We start from the raw sequence: 22,886 nt of genomic DNA on the forward strand, positions 1-22,886 counted from the left end.
TGATCAATTCAAAGTGTCTATGTATTCTCTTTTATTATTGATGCTGGACACACACAGTCAAAATACGTAAAAACAACTTTTACTCTCTCCCACTCCCTGGATAACCAATCACGTGGTTCAATGCATACATGTTGACATTGCTAGCATGTGCATGAATGAATTTTTCACTCAACTTAATCTGGCAACATCGGCTAGCAGGCGCGCACGCAACTTTCAAATTTCAATAATAACAAAGTTCAATTGATCACTATTCAATTCACCACTAGGTTCTCATTGTATTGAAAAAAATAAAAATCGTAAAATTTCTCGGAAATAATTTTTGTTACTCGTGTATCGATTGATAAAGGAAGAAATGGCTCTTAAAGGTGAGTGTGACTTTGGTGACAATAACAAGTTTTTTAAAAGAACAAGATATTTGACCCGATTACCTTTCAGGTGTCACTGGACGCTGGAGTTCTATTAGGAGATACAGCTCTCTTCCGGAAATTCCAGGTTGTAACTTTACAGTCTCGAATTATAAAGTGAGTTTTCCTAAAATTAAAAATGTATGGCATACTTTTTATCTTCTAAAGCGCAGTAATTTATTTACCTCAATGCCCTGGATCTCCGCTAATTGATGGATTAATTAATTTTGGTTTATATTGAGTGCTTTTCATTCATGATTTCCATCCATTTTCATGGAATAATCGACTTAAAATTCCAATTGACAATTTTAGTTCTTATCCCGTGTCCATCAATATCCATCAATTTATCATAAATAAATAATAAGTTAAGAAGAGAAATCTATCGTCTTAATAATTATTATAAAAAACACGTTTGTATAAGACCAGACATCAAATAGGTTTAACAAAATCATCCCTTAATGATCTCCTATATGTCTGAACATTGCATGAAATTCTTCAAGTGCGAGATATGTGCACTCGCTCACGGACTGTTTTATTTATTACTAGGGTTCACATTATGATAGTGTCAAGTCTGGCAGGATGAACTCAGTGACCCCTACCACTCCTCCTTTTTATAAAAAACCACTCTTGATTCATGAAGGTCATAAGCAATGGCTCTGGGATCATACAGGGAGGCGATATCTGGATATGTTTGGAGGCGTTGTCACTGTTTCTGTTGGCCATTCTCATCCGTAAGTTGAAAAATTCATGATATTCGCTTATTAGATAAATAAATAGCCCAGCATATCGTGGTGATTATGATAAAAGAATCAAGCAAATATCCTTGAAGTAAAGTAAAGTAGTCCAAGCAATTGCCCCCGAAAAATCTCTGCGATTTCCCCTTAAGTTTTTCTTTCAAACCCTTTTCTGTAGAAATTTTTTCGACAATTGAAACTTTAATCGTTAACGAGAGTTACCATAAATTTACGAATCCCGATTCTCTTCGAATCCACTGAAAAATTCTGTAGACAACCCAATACTTCCTAAACAAAAAAGGGCCATTAAAATGTCCTGTGGGAAATGTGAATAGAATTTTTTCTTATACTGCATTCGATAATAATGTTCATGTATCACGCATACTTATCTTGCATTACTTCACGACTTATTCGTTCCTATCCAACGACTTTATGCGAGTTTGAATAATTTGCAACAAGTGATTCGTACCCTCGAAGAATAGGCGATTGACCCACGATCATACATTATTTATCTGTTCGTCATTGCACTTTCCATTCTCCTCATCAAGAATTCTCTTCCGGTGTGACTTTTAACCCGCACATTTCACAAATTTCTCCAGCGTGAATCGGAACACACAATTCTGATAAAATGATGTCTCAAATGAAGCCACAATCGTGTCCTCTTAGTGAGTCCTTCCAAAAATGGCTTTGAGAAGTTGGCGAGTGTCTTAATTAATGAAATAGTGTCTTAATTTGAGGCATCACGTTTTCTCAACTTGATGTTCTTTAAACTCTTGAAAGCCTGAATTGTTTAAAAGGAAAGTAACGGAGGCAGCAACCAGCCAATTGAGCAAATTAAACCACACGACGTCTATTTATATGCACCCGAAATACCAGGAGTACGCTGATAAATTGATAGGAAAATTGCCAGGGAACTTGAAAGTATTGTACATGACTAACAGTGGTTCTGAATCTAATGAGCTTGCGTTTCTCATGGCTAAAGTATACACTGGGGCGCAAGACATTATTTCGCTGAACAATTCGTACCACGGTAGTACGTACATGACTAACGCCGCAACAGGAATGTCAACCTGGAGATATCCTATCGCCTCAGCCCCCGGTCACCCCCAGGTATTGTATTGAATATCGTTTTGTATTGCTTTCCACAAAAGGACATCTAAATCCTGACGATTAAGACAATGATTGGTCTAATTGTTGTTCATGATTAGGTCACAGTTCCAGATGTGTACAGGGGCTCCTGGGGTGGCTCTCAGTGTCGGGATTGTCCAGTATCTCAACGAGGCCAGACATGTGAGTGCATTGGAGATAAGTGCATTGCTGCGGAGAAATATCTCAAGGATCTCAAAGACACTATTCAATTTTCTTTGCCGAATAATGGGAAATTTGCGGCTTTTATCGCGGAGAGTATTCAGGTACGCAGAGGATAATAATTTTGGTGACGGAACTGACTTCTTCATAAAATCTAATTTTTTCATCAACCAGACGACAATAAATTTTGTTTTCTGTTTTTTGAAAAGGGATTTCTCTAATGGATCAATTTACGTCGGTTTTTAAGAAGTGGATACTTAGAATATCTGATCGAAACGTTCCAAGATGTTTTATTCATTCACAGGGAATTGGTGGTGTAGTTCAATTCCCTCGCACATATCTACGTGGTGCATATGATATAATAAAATCAAAAAATGCACTGTACATAGCGGATGAAGTGCAAGTAGGCTTCGGTAGAACAGGCGATCACTTCTGGGGATTTGAGTGTGACGATATCATTCCCGATATTGTGACGATGGCGAAGGGTATTGGTAATGGCTTTCCTATGGGGGCAGTTGTCACAACACCAGAAATTGCAGCGTCCTTGAGTCAAGCACTTCATTTCAATACATTCGGGGGAAACCCATTGGCCTGCGCTATTGGTTCAGCGGTTCTTGACGTAAGTTATCAATCAATACAATCAATGTGAGGATGTTAAACTGATATATTTCTGTGTCAAGGCCAGCCGAATCTTTTTAATTTACTTTGATAAGGTTACTTCGAAGAATCTTCAAATTGCGATCTGAGCAATTTCAGAGAGATTAATTCAATAATTAAAGAATAATTCAATAATTAAAGAAGATTAATTCAATAATTATAAATAATTAATATAACATCTGCATGAAAAAAATTCAATGGGATTTCAATCAATGAAATTATTGAAATATTAAAATTTCTCGGAATTTGGAATGTTTATAGAAAATTCACGTTCTTATTTGACTTTCAGGTAATTGAAGAGGAAAAACTTCAAGAAAATTCTAAAGTCGTTGGAACGTATTTATTGCACCGTCTAAGCACTCTTTTATTGGAATATCCAACGATGGTTGGAGATGTCCGAGGAAAGGGTCTGATGATCGGCGTAGAATTGGTGTCAAACCCTGACAAGAAGACTCCCCTGGAGGATGAGTACATGGCCTCATTGTTCGAGGACACTAAGGACATGGGATTGCTCATTGGAAGAGGTGGAATTCATAAAAACGTAAGGCTTCGCGCAATTTCATTAGTATTTCTAATCAGATTGAATCTGGAGAATTAATTGACATTCCTATTTATAGGTTCTGCGGATAAAGCCACCCATGTGCGTAACCAAAGAAGACGCCGATTTCACTGTCGAAGTGATTAAAAAAGCTCTGGACAACTGCAGGGACAGAAACTTAATTAGCAGGGATAATGTGTACATAGGAGCTCTTTGAAATTCAATTCCAAATCGACTTTGTACTTTTTTACTTTTATAGTAATATATTTGTTTTTTACATTTGTACAAATCACGGGCATACTATCAACAATTCAGAATTTTTTTTATGGATTTTGAAATGAGAGTTTAGTCATATTTTCAATTTATTTGTGGCTTTCAAAAGCCACTTTGTATAGGTGAAAATGCCGTGAAGGTCACGTCAAGAATATTAGCGATTAATTCTGTCTGGTGTATATCATCTGTTCATTATCATTTGATAATAATGCTATATACATATCACGCAAATTCAAGACTCATAATATTCACCTTGAATACGAAACAATATAATTTTTTCTCAGTGTTCTAATAATTTTAGAGCATTTAATTGTCAATTCATCCTTCTTTCACCTTTGAAGGCGACCAAATGGATTATTATTTATTTTTTGAATTCGGAAGACAAGCACAGTTGTGCGTTCTACCGTTTTATCCAATAAATCGATGTAAAAATAATTCTTATGAGATTCAAATTCAAAAATTTTACGTATCAAATCGATTAGTAGAGAATATTAAATATTTTGTCATGCACATGGCAAATTTCGTTTTTAATACATGGAGTTCGTCTCAAATTTTGTCAATGGGATTGCTATTTTTACGGTTATTAATTATTCACACTCACAAGTTGCGGTACGATACATTGATGAAAATAGTGCACGTCATGTCACTTCTATTCTTAATTTACGCTTCCTCCCTCACCTTTTTCAAAAGATACAAATACTCTAGGCGAAAAAGTGGAGCTAATTTCCATCGATTTCAACTGTTACTTCAATACTTGTTTCCATTATCCCTGAATATTTACTTCGAGGAGAATAAAATTAATTCTCTGATGAGAGTATCTAAAAATGGTCTACATTCAATGAAAAATTGATTTGATAAAAAAAAATGTAGGAAAAATATTTCAGTACGAAACAAATACACCCGTAAATAATCGATACAATGACCTATTGAAAAAAGTTATCAACAGGGAATATATGAATGTAAAAAAAACTCAACAACTGTATAAAAGGAAGGTCAGTGATGTAGTGCAGAAGATGCGTTTTATCATCGAAAGGATAGTTCTCCTGATTTTTTTTTTGGCACAGCTAGACCGATTGAATATTTTCCAGACTTTTCGTTTATGAAAGAAAATCATATTCGACTTATTCACGATAACGAGTACTGAATGAAGACGAGACCTACCTCGATGTGTCCTGCAGGTCTTGAGAAGAATATTCAATATTTTTTTATGTCAATAATTACATAAGGAATTACGCAATGAGTGTCACGAGTGATCCTTTGGATTCGGGTAATGAGTCATGAAGATAATGAGAACTATCTGTCATGGAGGCGAGATCTGCCTCCAGGAGGGCGAGATGCAGCTCACGACGTGCTTTTTGCACAACGTAGACCATCAGTGAGACAGCTACGAGTATCTGAAAGTAAAAAAAAATTATCCATTATATCCTAGATTTCTGTATTTTAACAATTCCGTAGGTGAGTGACAAAAATAACAACAGATTTATTTTATTCTACCTGAATGCAGAATACGATGTATCCAGTTGTGGCTGTATGTTTATCTTCTAATACATCCTGCATCGACCTTAGACTACTTCCAAGGTAAACATTGATTATTTGCGCTGGGAGAAGACCGATTGCACTTGCGATGTGGTATCTTAGACCACTGATATTGCTGACCTGTTAAAATACAAAGTTTGGAAAAATCTGGTAGATCATTGAGATGTGGTATTCTTACTTACAGCAAAAATCGTGTTTTGCAGTCCAAATGGAATAGGTGTGAGTCTTGCGAAGAGTACTACTCTGAAGGCCTGTGGTCCTGATATGACTCTCAAGATAGCTCTCGCTGTTTCACTTCTCAACAATGCCCCAATAGGTAATTTTGGGGATAAAGCACTGAGTGTAGTATGGGCGACAGCAATCCCCAGATTTGCTCCCAATACTACCATGGCAATACCCCTGACAATGCCGAATAAATATCCACTGGCAATTATAAGGAACAGGTACCCAATGACTATTGGAAAGGAAACGACTGTGAAGAGTGCTGTGACGATCACTGTTATCACCCACGTGTCCTGGTGCTCGATCCAGTACAGCAGGACTTTTATGTAATCTCTACAAATGAAAACAATTGCTCCGAGAAATCCCAGAGTGGCGATTGTCACTGCTATGTAACAGGCTGAGTTTGAGCTTATGCAGTTGCATCTTACTCCGGAGTTTTTTATTGAACGAGAATTTGTTTCGAGAACATCCAAGTCTATAATGTCCATTTTAATCTACTATGCCTCTGAAAATGTAAGTTTAGTTTATAAATTCATTTTTTATATTAAATTCATAATCGGCCACTTATCCAAACTCTCATATTGAGTGAATCATGTCAAGAAAGAAATTGAAAATTTAAAAATTAATTATTGAATCACACGGATACTTATAATTAGGAAAAAAAATAATAATACTTTCCTCAAAGACTTATTTTCGATATCTTCTTATTTTTCAATTTTTTTACAAATTTCTGAGAAACGGCTGATAAAATTATTCAATGTCCCACCAAGTTTCATCACCGTGGGCGAATTTGCCTACATTTTCAGAAAACATTTGCAAAAATTCCCAAAACTTTACCAAAAATTTATAAAAATAGACAGAACTATCAAAATTTGCGAGTCATTGAATAATGATAAAACTCAACAAACGGTATATTTTTTCATGTCAATCTGATCCAAGATCCCCCAGAAATTTACAAAAAAAAACACGCAAAATGAGAAGATCTCGGTAATAACTCTTTAAAGGCGCGAGGATGACTCAAATAATTTTGACGTGACTCGACTGTCGCAATGGCGGAGGGAATAATCTATTCAAATTACACTTACCTAATTAATAAACTATGAATATTGTATTGGACTCAGAGAAACTCCATCCAAGGCATCACAAAAACGTCAAAAATTCATCTGATAATAAATACGCAACGGAGATTCGAAAACATAACCTAGAGTAATGATATCTTGAATGACAAACGCGTTCTCCCGGGTTTTAATGCAACGATATTACTGACTGACATTTCGTATGAACTATTCTAAGATCAATTGAAGGAAGACACGATTAAATAAACATAATCTTGAGACTTTTCTATATCCCGGGAGGCTCTATTTCCGATCACTACCATCGATTGTCAGAACGTCAGCTGAGCGCTAGTGGATGGAAATATATACACATCGCAATTGTGGAATATCTTAGGCGGTGCTGCCACTGTTCAAGGGTATATACCTACATATGTACATAAATACCTCTTCGTATGAATTATACATTGGCAAATAGAATAAGCATACCACTTATCGTATACTTCAAGAAGATGACCTATTTACCGAACGTATTTATTATGAGATAATGGACACAAAAATACCAGTTTCCAAATATTTTTGAAATTAAAATCAGTATTATAGATAATGCCCATGAAAATTTGCAGTAAATCTGCAGGGGAGTGGGGGGTAATATGGACATGCTTTTATTTAAATTAGTCTAGTAGTAATTCAATCAATTAACAATCTCGAATGTCTTTCGCGGATGACAGAATGACTATTTTAAATAATAGTGAAAATAATAATAATTTAAAATAAGTGAAAATTGAGAAGGCAATAATTTGGAATGGATTTTCTATTTGACACCTGTATCCCGTCATTAAATAGTGAAATTGTTCTTTAATTTCTTTTTTGTCACACCAATACCCAATAATTAACACCTGTTAATTACGTAGATTAAACAATTTTTAGAAACGTTTTATTGTTTTTCAATTATCAGGTAACAGGACTGCTTCATTCTTCTCCTGCATCTTCTTCTCCTATTATCACACATTAATCATCTGGCTTGAAATATCAAAGATATTCTTGTAGAAGTAATTATTATTCAACGAGGAAGAATCAACGGGAGACGTCATCCCCAATAGCAAAATTGTAAGAATATTAAAATTCTTGGCAATTGATCTGCTAATCACACTTTGTTGCATGCTGCGCACACCACGCAGGAGAAATTGCATCAACTTTAACATTTCGGTTCTCCAGTCTGTCTCTGTGAGCCTGAAACCTCGGTTCCACATCGATTGTTTTTAATGTCGTGGAATCTGTCCAGAGTCTTTCACCAGCTGCTGCTGCTCTTGGCCATATTCTAGCATCCAGACCCCCTTGATTCACATATTCGCCCCACATGCACACCTCACCTCCAAGGACAGCCTCCTGGGGATCATTTGGAAGGTAAAAAAACTATAATGGACTGTGCCAAGCTATAAAAAATATAGACATACCTTTCTTGGGATTCTATTTTCGTATACATCCCTCCACGAATGGTACTTTGTAATTCCCCAGAAGCCATGATCCAAGTACCAGGCGTCTTTCGTTGAGATAATCAATTTGTATCCCCGTTTGAGGAGTTCTTCCGGAACGGTGGAGGCGGCTGGCAGCCATGTTTGTATAATAAACCGATTTTTATCAAGATACTGCTCAATTACATTGGGTTCAGTGAGACCAGAGCTCCAAACGATCACAGAGTCGCTTCTCTCTTTAAGTTTGCTTATGAGTTCCAACTGTTCGTTGTGGAACTCTCCCCAAAGTTTTAAAAAGTCCTCGGTTGTTCTACCCAAGCCTCTGGCCTGCATTGCGTCGACAATCTCCTGGGTGGAGTTCCAACATGGCAACCATACCTAGAAATTCAATCCTCTTAATCGGAAATTTCATTAAATGAGAACTCTATTAATCGATGTGAGAAAGAGTCACCTCGTCTCCTCCAATATGCAGGACAGTGTCGTTCCCCAGAATTGAAAAAAAATCCTTGTACACATCCCTGAGAACTTCAAAGACATGAGGATTGACTGGATTTAACTGTCCACATGGTGGTTGAATACAGAAATTCCTCCAGGGTTGTTGCTCAACACAAACCGCTAATTTTCCAAGTCCCTGGGTCTCACCCCATTCCCAACCAGTCGCTGCATGAGCTGGAGAATCCATCTCCAGAATCACTCTCACTCCCCGATATTTCGCGTAGTTTCTAATACGCCCCATGTCTTCAGGGGTGTAGATCATCTTCGGCGAATAAGCGCCGTACCTACAAGTCAATTGTTCCCCATCCCATTCAGTGATTTGAAATAATATACTAAATGGAGTTTGACATTTCATGTCCATGACAATAAATATAATTGAAAAAGTGGTAAAAAAGTGGTGGTCTGTAAAATGTTTACTGTGAAAAAGATATTCGTACTATTGGCTCATAAATTTTAATTGTTAAACCACTGAGTTTATCATTACCATGACATTAGTGGTCTGCTTTTGATCTGCAATGGAAAGCTCTGTGAATCAGTGGCATGCCAATGTAGAACATTCATTTTTGTAGCTGCGAGTCCATCGATTGTTCTTAATATCGCAGAGACCGGTAGATAATTTCTCCCAGTATCTATCATAACTCCCCTGTGTTTAAAAATTGGTTTATCATCGATATTAGCCTCATCGATGATCACCAATCCTCTCTTATCACTCGATTTAATGATCGGTGCAATTAGCTGAGAGAGAGTTTCCAGAGCATGACGAGCCCCGTATACAGAGGTCGCATTGATGTGTACGTGCACTTCCTCATCTAAGCATCAAATTTTTATTGAAAAATAATAATTCCATGAGTGAAACGTATTAATTACGGTTTAGCATAATTTTAGAAAAACAGAAGCATCTCACAACTAATAATAGGTTCTAGATTCATGAATGATTGATTAGTATAATTTAAGCAATTAATTTTATAATAGTTCCAAAGAGGATTAATTAATTGTTGTTTTTCTGATTAATTCATTCTAGTTTATCGTAGAATACCTTCAGTGATGATCCGAAGAATGTAGTTCTCGTAGGTATTCCAACCGAGTTCGAGATTTCCTGACTCCACATTGACATGGACAATCACTGATGAATCAACTGCATCACAGTTATCACCGCAGGATGATTCAACATTTGTTCTGAATATGTTGATTACTTCATTAATCAATGAATCAACCCCTGGGGGAATTCTTGTCAGGTCGAAAGTTATTTTGTCGGGATGTGTGAGGAGATACTACAACAGGTAATTATAAACCGTGAACACCAGAACAAATAAAAATTAAAATCATTAATCAATTCACATGCATGAATATATTTATTACTCCGTGAATATTTCCAAATCGAAGAAGTTTACGGCAATTAACGACATACTTTTATATTATTTTGGGGAGGGCGAGGGGGAGGGGAAGTAATAGACATTTACCCTTATAATTAAATACTAACATTATTGCCGATACTGAAAGGGCCGGTGGGTAAAGGCCAAAGTGCTCCATTGCCTCCACAGATCAACTTGCAAGCTGCCAGAGTGGTATGCTGTCCATGGATTTTCAGTCTCTCGACATCAAGAATTGATACCGGTCGTTGTGTTCGCTGGCACTGGCCATTAATGCATTCAAATGTCCGAAAGAACCTGAAGAGCAGAAATTAAATAAGAGGGAGGATCGTCCAACATCAATTATGTCAACGCGTAATTTCTTCAAGGGGGATTATTCAAGTGATGAGAAGTTTCATAGAGCCTTTCTGTTAACTTTACATTATCATCTCCGAATGCAATAATGTGTAATCACTGCACGTCTCAGACTGGCATGAGGAGACTGGCATAATTGGTATGGATAACTGCAATAAGCAATACTAAATTTACCAGTGCCATCGACTCACCTGACTTGATGACTTTCAGCTGCGGTGTACAAGAAAATCCAGACAGCCGCAAATAGCATTTCGATAGCTAAAACCAAGGAGAAACACATGACTCGGGTCACTTTCATCCCGAGAAGAAAATGGAAATGTCAATGTCGCTGGATAGCATAAAAGCCCATGCAGACTAGATTGGTTTTGCCTGGTGAAGGAGCAAGTGAAACAATGGACCAGGAACAATTCGTACAGTTTAGTAATTTCAATCTGAATTTCAAGCTGGACAATTACAATTGAACCATCAATGAGAGTTCATCGCGCCAATTTGGATTGTGTATGATGTGGAACAAACTAAAACTCATTGTCCACCACTAAAATCATTGGACTGCATGCGGATGGTGTACACATTGCGATGACGTGATGAATACGAATGCACAGGAAGAAGGGAGAAGGGCCGATTCGGGTTGATGCTCTGGTCGTGTGTTCCTGATTACGCCGTGGTTGCATCCACTACAAGGCGATAAGCCACTTCCCGGATACTGTTCATCGCAAAATACTCAACACTTTATCTTCATCATTATCACAACTTCAAGCATTCGGGGTGAGTGCAAACTATTTAATTTATCTAAAGAGCCATTTTTCGAATGATTGCGATAAATTGCCGCGCTTTTCACGCAATTCAAGAAGCAATAAATGGAAATAATTAGAAATATTGTAACTTATCAAGCGTGATAGACCTCTGAGTCCTACCTCTAGACGTTATCGTTTCATCTAATGAGCCTCGCCAAGAGTTTGGGCTGATATTCACCTGTGGAAAATAACAATTTCCCGTTGGAATCGCTTTTCGCGGTGTTTTACGTTTTAAAACCGTGGGAATACATTTAACAAATTATTTTTAGAGTGGTTAGCAAACGAATGAGACCGGCTGTCCCACGAGAACTGAACTTGAAATGTACCATGAGGAGTCGCGTAACCCCTTGTTGCCTCTCCTTTTCACTCTCATAGTCATTTACCACAAGCCACAGGCAGTCCTCGTCTTACCCTTCTCCACTTGGCATTTACCAAGCTACTCTTTCTCTTTCAGCTTCTTTCTGCTTCTTTTTTATGCACACACAAACGAGCGGTTGACCCAGTGTGCAAGCGATTCGGTCACCACCACACCATATCGGAGTTGATACCACTGTGTCGACTCCTAGCACGCCGTCAAATACACACCTGACAAATTCCGCATTATCATTTCCACAATATAATTGCAATGTAATTGTAAAATATGTAAACCATATTCCAGCGATCTTTTCTTTGGGATATACTATTAATTATGGAGATTAATCTATGGATTTTAATCGTTTACTTGTGCAATCCCAGCCAAAGGGGAGTGATTGCGCAATGATTGATGGAAATTTTGCTCAGAGAAAGATTGCTCAACGAACCAGATTGCTCGGCTCTAAAGGGGTCTCACTATTTAACCAATTGTCCTTTGTCTGTCAAACTTGTGCAGCTCTATGAGTTTTCTAATGCCCAGAAATACTGAAATACTTGAAATACTGTGGCAATGAGCGCTAATGGGCATTTTTTTAAATCTATCCAATATTTATTCAATGAGAATTTTTTCAAGAAAAGATATTGACGCATTATTTGTAATATTACACCTATCCGAATCAGCGGTTAACTACTTACTTGGGATGAGGTAATGAGCAATGATATGAGTCATGTTGTTGAAGATTTTCTTTTATTCATGTTCATTATCGTTTCATAACTCCAAATTATCCACTTAACCCGATTGTCGAACTTACGTAACACATTTGTACGAATGAAGAACAGAAAAATGAAAACAGAGAATGTATAATGCGTTTTTTGCGGTGTCTTGCTGCATAACAGTACACGAATATTTAAAAAATTGTACCGTTACGCAAATTCTGATGGAGTTGCTAAATCCCGCGGATTCTCTCAGTATCATCAGCGGATTTTCTTTAGTTTTTTTAACACAATGGATTATCAGCATTACTGATTAAGTGTTTCCTGTCTCTCACCTTCTAGATGTAACTACGCGCTCATCAGAGTTACAAACTAGTCATCTGTCTGCATTTATGGATTGTTTTAAAAGGATTAGGCTGTTCGCGATTTATTTACATGATCATCGAAGGACAATTACTCGAATGAGTGGTCAGAGCAGTTGCCACTGGAGATCCACTATAGGCGTTGAACATTGAGAGATGATTTTATTTTATTTAGTTGCTATTTCTACTGCCGTTCAGAGTTACATCGAGTGGCTCGTCCATAGACCGAGGCAAAGGACTGAGATCATGGCGGGATTCACTCGGAATGTGATGAAATAGCGGAAGAATTTGCGGGTGACGCGTGGCAAGTGGAGTCTTCACAGTAAGATCCATTTCTGCTTCTTGGGGTCTGTCACGATTTGGTAAATCCACTTCTACACTTGATGGCGTTGATGTACTCCGTGGAGGTGAGCCACAACCGCATTTACCGTGTTCTGGCGATTTTTCACAAGTCATTGAGTACCTGAAAGCACCATATTATAAGACTCGAAAGAATATTGCACTGTTAGAGATTTTTGCAATTCCATTAAAAATTTCACAGTTTTTTATTACAGAAATTTTTTATGGAGATACTATCTATCAAACCTAATATTAGATTTCAATTTTATCTTGTTAGTGTAAAATGTTTACAGAATTTTAGAGAACAATAACGAGATATGCGATATTTCGATGACAAGAATTTTGAGAATCTCTTTTGGATGGCAAATGGATGATTTTTTTTTTATGTTTTTGTTTTTTCTGTTTGCTTTTGCAAAGACACTTACCCGTGTGGAGGTAACAGTCGATAATCTCTACAGATGGGGTGATTCGGGTTGTCGGGCAGTTTATCAGTTCCACCTGATAACTGCGGGGGTGAAATTCCTCCTGAGTTTGGGGGAGGTGGAGGTGAAGAATCGGAACGTTCTACACTGGTACCAGGTGGTGGTCTCAGTAGAAGAGGTGCTGCACTGCCAAGACCTAGACAACGCATCCTCCAGGCATCCTGAAGCAGCTGAAGACGCGCCTGTTTACGCCACTTTGCACGTCGGTTCTGGAACCACACCTGAAGTTTTCACGATTATTCACGAGTTTTTTTTTTATCTATTTGTTATATCTTTTATTTTTTGGTAACGCTCTCTACCTGAACCCGAGCCTCCGACAGGGAAATTCGGAGGGCCACCTCTTCACGTAAGAACACGTCCGGATAGTGCGTCTTCAAGAAGAGCGACTCGAGTTCTTGAAGTTGTTGAGGTGTGAACGTCGTTCTATTGCGTCTCTGCGGCAGAGAAAATTGGCAAGAATATCTATAAATTTTTTCTATTTTTCTTATCAATTGCGAAAATTGTGAAAAATTACACATTGTCTTATTTTTTATTGACTTGTCATAAATCATTACAAGTTTTTATACCCCTAATTTCCCGTTTAAAGTTCCCAGGATCTCCAGCATTTAATGAATAGCAGAAAATTATGTTTTGTCATTTAAATAAATTCACTTGGTCACTATTAGACATTAGCATCCAGATATTGGGTGTTGAGAAATAATTCATTAATGAATTCATCACAACTCCTAATTTCTCATTTCCTTCGATGATGCAAAATGGAGAATAATAAGAAATAATTGGATTGTTGAAGAAGATAACGATAAATTAATAGGCAGAGAAAAAAAAAATAGCGAAGATTGTAATAAAAATAGTAACGTACACTGACCTGACGCCGTCGACCGAACATATATTCAGTGAGCAGATCGGCCTGAGGCCCAAGGGGCGATAGATAAGGCCCAGCCATGTCCAACAATTCAAACTAGCACTCGAAATAAATATGATTATAATTGTTTTTATGTATGCATTGAAATATATTCGGAATTTTCAAATGCCACACGACAATTTATACTTAAAACGACACTTGCAGCCGATTTTGGTGTTGAGTTGTACCGGTTCGGAGAGATGAAGACTGACTGAACGAATATGCACCACCGAATCATCCCTTACAACCCCTAGAGATAACCAAGGGTTGTTCGGAGATTGCGCGGGAATGAGGATTGGTCCGAGGGTTGGAGTTTAGGGCGGTTACCACCGAGTCCACACCCTTCGCAAAACTGTTTTCACGTGGAAATAAAAAGACAACGGGAGAGGGAAAACAAAGATAAAGATACAACTCCGGAGAAACCGCGGGATTTATGGAAAAAAAAAAAAAAGAAAAAGTGAAGAGAGAAGGACCACACTAGCCTATCCTTCGAATTGTAATCATTGTCTTTCAACTTGCATTGGGTATGAGAACTTGGAAATCTTCTTTATTCTTCCCTTTGATGAATTATAGCCATTCGATTGTGGCATCCAAGTGTGCTTTCTTTTTTAGTCAAAAATGGACATAATTAGAGCACAAATCGGGGGACAATTGTAGTAGAACTCTTTGTAGTATTCTTTGCAGTTTCACTGTCAAAATCAGAAGACTTCCAATCATCACCCTATCAGCTACTATCGACATTTCCCATCACCATGGCACCGCGACCAGATAAATTCATTGAATAACACAACCCTAGTTTCAATAGTTTGTTACATACTGCATACCCCCTCCCCAAACGTCGTTTACTAAAAAATAAACAAAGATAACAACAAAATAACGCAATTGAAATAAATACGTCCACTTCCACTGCTTTTAAATACAATAAAAACGTGGTGAAAGAAGCCCGAAAGAAATGTCCCTCCAACTCAGGACAAGGGAAGACAGAAAAAAAGGAAAAAAAAAATAAAACAGAGAAAAGAAAAAAGAAACCGTCGGGGGGTTGGGGGTGGTTATAAGAGAGGCACAACGCAATCTTTTTAATTATGAGAAGGCGGCTTTGTATTTCATGTTTGTTTTGTTGTCAGCGCGCTACTCTATTCGGCATTTTTTTATATTATAACGTGGCGCAGAGGGGCTGATGGGTCAGGGGCGGGGGAGGGTTATGAGAAATGGTGAGAGAGAGGGGGTGAAAGGGGGTGGGGGAGTTGGGAGGGCTGGGAGCCAGGGTGAGATTGCTTTAGTAATGAATTACATGGCTTGGGGCTATGTGCCTCTGTCTGATGCCTCCCGACCACCGCCACCACTGTGCTTCCTGGACCCTGACTTTTTCCTATAACTCCATACATACATATATATATATATACATATATTTTTTAAATCACTGTACTGGTGGTATATACGCGTTTGCATTCCCACAAACTGCAGCCCTCTTCCTTTATTCATTTTTTTATTCTCTTTCCTCTTCTCTGCCTCCCACACCGTTGCCTTTATATTATCAAGATAATAACAGAGATCCACCTCCACCCCCTGAGGAACTGATTTTTCTTCAATCTCCTCAAATATAAAAATCTCGTTGAATGAGAGAGTTGCTTGATTGGAAATCGATTGTCGATTAATCTGAATATACTGGAGTTTATTAGGGAAATTTTGGGAATGGGGGAGGGGATTATTAATTTCAGATTGAGTGCTCCGAGATTATCTGTAGATCTCTTATTCAGATATTAAATATTATCTGTTATTGCTATTCCTTGACGATTTTGCCGTTATAATGCGGTAGAATGATTGGTATGTGGGAATGTGTCTGGACACGAAGAAAAATATTCAATAAAAATTACGAGTCTTTCCGTAATTTCGGAGTGAAATGTGGTTGTACACGGAGAGAAATATTTAGTAGAAATTACGGAACTTTCAGTTCACTTACCGATTACGGAGTTGATTCGAAAAATTTAAGTGGCGGTATCTTTATTTTTCACCGATAATTCAGATTAAAATTACGGAACACCGCGGAAAAATTCTATGACTTTAGATAAAAATTACGTGACAGTTCCGTAAAATTTCCGACAACCACATTTCGCTCCAGGATTACGGAAAATACACGTAATTTTTATTAAATATTTCTCTCAGTGTAGGAAATTTTACGGAAGTATCACATACTTTCTATCTGAAGCCCTGGAATTTTTTCGTGGCATTTCATAATTTTTATCGGAATGATCTTTAGAAAATTACGATACCGTCACTTAAATATTTCAAGTCGATTCCGTAATCGGTAAGAAAACTGAAGGTTTTCTAAATATTTTTACTAAATATTTCTAAATTTATTTCTATTCTAAATTTTTTACTAAATATTTCTCTCCGTCGACGAAAGTTTGGAACTTAATAATGATCACAAGAATTGTGATTGAATGTCGATTGAATTGGAATGTTGGAAAGTTCATTAGACGAATTTAGGGAAGATGGAGGAATTATTATTAATTCATGGGGGGAGTGCTCAGGGGATAATGGAATCATTGATTGGACACGGTGTTGCCGCCCAGTAACGCCTTCGTAGTCGACCGATGGGGATCTTTATTAATTCCCTTGTCAAAATCTCATTCTCATTTCACTCACCCCCACAATTCACCCCCTTGCGATGCGTCGCTACCGCAACTCTATTCCACCCCTGAGGCCCTCCACCGTTTTGAATCGTTTAATCTACTTCCGCCACGCCCATTCTCATGTTGTACGTGTACATTGGATGAGAATAAATATCAAAACAAGCCGAGGGTTGGAGGGTGTAATGTTTTTTTATGATAACAAACACACGGTTGCCAAGAGAATTTTTTTGCAAGAATGACATCAAGAAATGAAAGGGTAATGAGGACTTGATATTTCTATTTTTTATTCACCGCCTTACAAATGTTTAAAGAAAAAAAAAATTCATTTAATTATTTTCAATTCTTCAGTCACAGGTGATACGAAAAATTAGATTACGCATCGATGAAATTTTTCCAATCCCAAGTGAATAATTTGATTATAGTCAGCCATGAATTGAGTGATTTCAACGTGGACTTGATTTTCATCGGTGCAAGAAATGAACCGTTTCATTTGTATTTTTGCGTGCTACATAAGCGAGTGAATATTGCGCAACAGAATTTCCTCTCCTGTTTTAAAAATCAATAAATTCTTATCAACATGATGAATACAATGGGTGAGTTAGGAATGGGTTTACCGTCACATTGTAAACGAACATCGCATTCATAATACACTCCCGGTGGCGTGGGGGGGTGGTAGGTGGTACAGAGGTACAGTGACACATACATTGAATTCCACATGAATTTATGTACGAAAATACACATCCCGGAGAACATTCACGGTGCTGGAGATTGCAAAACATGGCTAGATTAATGTTTTCTCATCCCAACCAACAGTAGCACCGATGCGTCCCAACCCTCAGGCCCCCCTTCCCCCCATTCCCCCTTCCTCTTTCCTCTTTCACTTGTGCATCAACCCTTTTCTCTTTACTCTACCCCGTAACAATGCCAGCAAATTCAAATTACGTCAGAGTAAACATTTGTTTTTCTCTCTTTTTCCTGTATTATATATTCCATTCCAGTCTGACTTCCGGCCACACCAAATAAGAGATAATCAAGAGAATTGATACTGATACATTTGGAAAAAACATGGGACAATTGAAGAAAAAATACTTTTGCTAAATTAATTTCCTCCATCCACGTAAATTCGCTCGAAATAAGTGGTAGGCGGAAAAAATATCTCCGGAAAAAATAGCCCACACACCCAAAACGTGTTAAAACCCACCCAATTTGATAGACCATAGGAAAATTAGAGTCCCTGAAAAAATAGACAACGAAAAAAATAATTAAATTAAAAAATAATTAAATTGAGCGAGTTTCAACACGTTTTGGATATTTTTTCCCTGGGATATTTTTTCCGGGATTCGAAATAAGTATACCAAGGGAAAAATTTTTAAAGGGAAATCCCATCAAGAATTTTCAGTTACACTCTAAAATTCCTAGACACAAGTGATTTCTTTTTTTAAATAAATACTCTTTTATTGTCTTAATAAAGAGGAATTTTAGCTGATCCGTTTGTAATGATTCCAGTTGAAACAACAGTTCGAAGTCGAGTCAATAATTCCTGATTCTTCCACGAGTTTCCACGAGAGTAAAGTTGAGACAAAAAAAGGGGACAAAAAGAATGGAGAGGCGGAAAAAATGGTAGATCGCGTGGATCACGTGTGGATGTACATGTAGGTGGGATTGAAAAAGTCAATTAGTCCGGAAGGGTGAATGAATTGGAGCGGAAGAGGTAAGTTGGGTGAGGGGGTGGTTGGGAGATGGCCACCCCCGCAGGATCGACGGCTGAAACTGGGTACTGGGTAGTTGATGGGGGTAGGCCCATTGTTTAGGTTTAGCGCAATCACAATTGCCGCGGGTTACAACTGTGGACTTCGTGTATTTCCACGGAGAACTTGTCTTCGTCTGTTTGGGTTTTCGCCATTGTTTTCGGGGCTTGATTGATTCACATGGAAATATTCAGGATTTCTATCCTGAAATTAAACTCGCCATTTTTTCACCATTTTTTCATCAATTTTCCTCCACAAATTCTTCCGTATGGTTAATTTTCATTGTTAGACACGGATTGGATATTCATTGTTATTAGTAATTATTGTCTTCACTAGGTTATCATTATTAATGTTTATTGCGGTCTAAAAAAAAGCCTGATTCATTTCGCTCAGCATAAGCATATCATTCCCCGCAGCATATCATTTCCCCGATACAGATCGTAAAATAGAAGAAAATTCATTAGCGAAATTGAGGAGTTACTGCCCATTTGTTCTAATTTCTTATATTTTTCTTTGTAAAATTCTGAGAAAGCCTGAATTAGACAAGATTGACGTAAAATATACCATTTTTAAGTCTCAGCATTATTCAGCAATTTATAAATTTCCATAGTGATGCGTTAATTTTTTTTTTATTTTTGCAAAAGTACTGAGAATAAAGAGAAATTCTTTCACTGATGAATAATACATCTCGAATAATCCCCAGTTTCAAAGTCAAACCACAAAAAATAAATAATTGAATCAGTCGAAAAAAAGTGCGTCAACGAGAGCCGCTTTCCTAGCACAAATACATGGAGAGAAATATTTAGTAAAAATTACGGAACTTTCAGTTCATTTACCGATTACGGAGTTGATTCGAAAAATTCAAGTGACGGTATCGTTATTTTTCACCGATAATTCAGATAAAAATTACGGAACACCGCGGAAAAATTCCATGACTTTAGATAAAAATTACGTGACAGTTCCGTAAAATTTTCGACAACCACATTTCGCTCCAGAATTACGGAAAATACACGCAATTTTTATTGAATATTTTTCTCAGTGTATAATACGAAAACAAACTTTTTCATAGACACATTGCGCCGGGTGATTACACAATTTAAAGTCTAGGAAAAGCGAAATAATTTCTTTTTTTGGAGAGATTTTCTGGGGAATTCTGACCGGGAAATTATTTCCAGATGTTCTCCAAGATATTTTTTCCCGGGTAAATAACTTCGGACAGCATCCACGGCGATAAAACTTCGTGAGATATTGAATATTAATCAAACTTAAAGCCGGTATATTTTTTCACTTCAATTTCATCAACCGTCTCTGAGAGATTTATAAAAAACTTGAGAAATAAAACGACATAACAATAATATAACTCATTAAATGGAATATCAACTGAGTTGTATTCCTTCCCAAAATATCGGTATGAATATTCTTACGTTTTTTTTCTATATTTGTAAATCCTTGAGATTCTCACACAAAAGCGCCCAAAAACAAAAATAAATGGGAAGGTATAATCAATGAGAATGGCTCGGACGAACAATTGTCGTGTGACAAAAGAGTCCATGAAATATTTTCCATTTCTTCTTTATCTCCACTCCTCAGTTTCATTTACCGTATAATGATGCAAATAAAAGGAAATTCTGCAAGAAAAATGTCTGGCACGAGCTCGAGAAAGTGGGTAGGGGGTGAATACGGTTTTCAGCTGACTTAAATTGCGACAAAAGTATGAATACAGAGGGTTGCAATCAGCTGTATGAAGATACCATAGGAATGGATGATCCTCGACAATTTCTAAAAACATTTTTTAACAAACAATCTCGACAATGAAATTCACTTCAATTCACTTAAATTTTATTTTACATCATAAGGCTCTCAAATATCATTTTATTATTGAAGAACATGTCAAATATAATTACTTGGTGTTTATTTACTTCTTATTAGATTATAGGGATAATAATCAAAAACAGTTGAGAACTTTTAAATAATTTTGATGGAAATATCTCTAAGATTCAAGCAAACAGAAGACACTCTACCGGAGAGAAGATTTACAAGGGACTGAAGAGGTATTATAGTAAGTTCCAGTTGCCCTAAACTTTCTGACACTTTTTGGTCACCAGATATATTTTGAGAAGAAGTCTTAAGTCTTAAGTCTCGGCAAAACTAATGAAAGACTGTGGGCCACTAACTTTCCTAATAACCAGGACAAATCCAGAAGTAGCGGAGCAATAAATAATCCTTAACCCAAATGAAAAAAATAATAGTTGGTAAGTATTATTATTAATTACGCCCTATGATTTAAACATATTTAAAATAAATGTGAACACATTGTGGGAAGAAATTTGAAAAAAGTATCTCATGATTTTAGGTAAAATTTTTTCTTGATGCTCATTCTAATTCTCGCCTGAGCCTGATCTTTAGAAATGACATTTCTCCCGTATTTTAAATATTTTCCCGTTGGTTTTTTTTCACCGACTGCATCCATTCTGTGGGACAATGCGGATTCGACCGTGTCACAGTGTCGGGACCCAGCCGTGATGCGGCACTATATGAATAAGAAGAGAAAAAAAGAAAGAAGAAAAAAGAAGAGGAGAGAGTGTAAGGTGAGAGTAAAAAGCATGAGGGGATAAGAAGAGAGAGAAATAGAGGGAGGGAGTGGAGCTGGTGTTTATCGAGGCGACAGGACTCTCGTCAGTGTGATATATCCACAGAGGGAACATCTCTCCTGGGTTGATTCTGTAGCTGGTGATGTTGATGGTACACTGACGCGATCTTTTCCTGAAGTGCCAGGCGTAAGTACACGCCTGGACACCTCTGCGAGATCACGCTAATGCTCCTCTTTTCTTCTCCCTGGTTGTCTTCTTTTGACATCTTTTTTTTTTTGTCATCCCTCTCGCTCTGACACCCTGGGATCCAGGGCCAGAGGCCAGGAGCCGCTCCTCATTATCATTATTACATGCAGAGGGGCATTGTCTCTGGTTGTCTAAAAATCGGTGGGAAAGCATCCCAGCAGGCGTGAAGTTGCGAATGTCAAAACATTTTTAAGGTAAGAGATTCATTTCTCTACTTTGCCAAGAGTTTTTGTTGGTGAGAATGCACTTTTCAGAGGGTTTTTCGGTTTTGTTTGACGGGTTTTTGTTTTTAGATAGCTCTAACCATCAGAATTCAGAGGTGATGTTGGAGTCGTTGGGAGATTTTTCATTTACAATGGATTTTAAATTTCTCCATATCGGTTCCCAAGCTTTGGTTATTTCCACATTTTATCATACGACATCAATTATTCCAATTTTCCTATTTTGTTGGTTTATTTCTTATTTTCCTTGACGGAATTATGACAGAAAAGTTGAAGGTGTAATTATTATGATCTCTTCACAAAGTGATGTGAATTTTCAATTATATGAGTTTCAATTAAACTTCAATTAAAAATTTTGACTAAATTCCTCATTTTTTTCAAAAAACAGAAATTATAGCGTTGAATTTTCAATATCTTCACAACTTTTCAGTGCCATATGAAAGTGAAAACTGGAAATTACAAAAATGGCCTAGTGAGTAGAAAATTTCAAGATTTTCTCATTGAAACTTCCAACATAATTATGCAACAGATTAAACGACGGAGTTTTTTTGAATGGTCTAGGATGGTTTAAAATTTAACTAGTAACATCTATCCAATGAATTCGAAAATCCGAGTAATGGATCAGAACGTTTCGAAAGGAATTGAATCGAATGATGGAGTAATTAGGTCATCATAATTAATGACTAATGAGAAATGTTTTCTGGAAATAGGAGAATGAGGTGAAATGGTAATAATTGAATTAGCGACGTTTCGTTGAGTCTCGACGAGTTTACGGGGGCGTTACCCGACGAATGTACGGCGAAGTTACACATCCCCCAACATATATGTACACACGTTTCCATACACTGAGGTTGCAATGAAATGAGGGAAAGGCTGGGGGAAAATGAAGGGACGTATGTACTCTGAGTGGTGGCACTGCTAATGCGACTAAACGAATCCAGTAACGGGGTTGGTTTTATCCATTAATGGAAGGGGTAATTAAAACCACCCTTTCTAGAGACGAAGAGAGACAGCATGAAACTCACAGACGTATCTTGTGGTAGAGAATTGCCAACTTTTTAATTAATTTACTACTGAATCAGTCGT

At 37.3% G+C, this 22,886-nt stretch overlaps 4 protein-coding genes across 6 annotated transcripts; 1 reads left to right on the plus strand and 3 right to left on the minus strand.

The window, feature by feature from the left end:
* Window positions 1-184: 184 nt before the first annotated feature.
* On the plus strand, window positions 185-3,978 carry LOC105273947 (alanine--glyoxylate aminotransferase 2, mitochondrial). Its single transcript, XM_011316694.1, has 8 exons — window positions 185-365; window positions 436-521; window positions 951-1,135; window positions 1,936-2,248; window positions 2,347-2,550; window positions 2,751-3,065; window positions 3,393-3,644; window positions 3,721-3,978. The coding sequence occupies exons 1-8, from the start codon at window positions 353-355 to the stop codon at window positions 3,856-3,858; spliced, it is 1,506 nt and encodes a 501-aa protein (XP_011314996.1). The 5' UTR covers window positions 185-352; the 3' UTR covers window positions 3,859-3,978.
* A 241-nt stretch (window positions 3,979-4,219) lies between these two features.
* On the minus strand, window positions 4,220-7,108 carry LOC105273948 (transmembrane protein 64). Its single transcript, XM_011316696.1, has 4 exons — window positions 6,758-7,108; window positions 5,633-6,177; window positions 5,409-5,570; window positions 4,220-5,308 (listed from the first exon to the last, which is right to left on the minus strand). Exons 2-4 carry the CDS (start codon window positions 6,158-6,160, stop codon window positions 5,144-5,146), a joined length of 855 nt encoding a protein of 284 aa, XP_011314998.1. The 5' UTR covers window positions 6,161-6,177; window positions 6,758-7,108; the 3' UTR covers window positions 4,220-5,143.
* A 181-nt stretch (window positions 7,109-7,289) lies between these two features.
* Hexo2 (Hexosaminidase 2) lies at window positions 7,290-11,678 on the minus strand. 2 transcript variants are annotated; one of them, XM_011316700.1, is made up of 8 exons: window positions 11,333-11,469; window positions 10,610-10,676; window positions 10,175-10,361; window positions 9,731-9,965; window positions 9,179-9,503; window positions 8,651-8,978; window positions 8,182-8,577; window positions 7,290-8,113 (listed from the first exon to the last, which is right to left on the minus strand). In XM_011316700.1, the coding sequence occupies exons 2-8, from the start codon at window positions 10,666-10,668 to the stop codon at window positions 7,868-7,870; spliced, it is 1,776 nt and encodes a 591-aa protein (XP_011315002.1). In that variant the 5' UTR covers window positions 10,669-10,676; window positions 11,333-11,469; the 3' UTR covers window positions 7,290-7,867. The 2 variants fall into 2 exon arrangements, with proteins under 2 accessions (XP_011315002.1, XP_011315001.1); XM_011316699.1 differs by having other exon boundaries at window positions 7,292-8,113; window positions 10,610-11,121; window positions 11,333-11,678.
* Window positions 11,679-12,329: 651 nt separating this feature from the next.
* Window positions 12,330-14,537, minus strand: LOC105273949 (paired box protein Pax-6). Of its 2 annotated transcripts, none has more exons than XM_011316698.1 (4): window positions 14,326-14,537; window positions 13,760-13,894; window positions 13,404-13,681; window positions 12,330-13,102 (listed from the first exon to the last, which is right to left on the minus strand). In XM_011316698.1, exons 1-4 carry the CDS (start codon window positions 14,401-14,403, stop codon window positions 12,811-12,813), a joined length of 783 nt encoding a protein of 260 aa, XP_011315000.1. In that variant the 5' UTR covers window positions 14,404-14,537; the 3' UTR covers window positions 12,330-12,810. The 2 variants fall into 2 exon arrangements, with proteins under 2 accessions (XP_011315000.1, XP_011314999.1); XM_011316697.1 differs by having other exon boundaries at window positions 14,320-14,537.
* Between the last annotated feature and the right edge of the window lie 8,349 nt (window positions 14,538-22,886).

Source organism: Fopius arisanus, unplaced genomic scaffold (assembly GCF_000806365.1).
Source record: "Fopius arisanus strain USDA-PBARC FA_bdor unplaced genomic scaffold, ASM80636v1 scaffold00008, whole genome shotgun sequence".
In the NCBI taxonomy this organism is placed as follows: Eukaryota; Metazoa; Arthropoda; class Insecta; order Hymenoptera; family Braconidae; genus Fopius; species Fopius arisanus.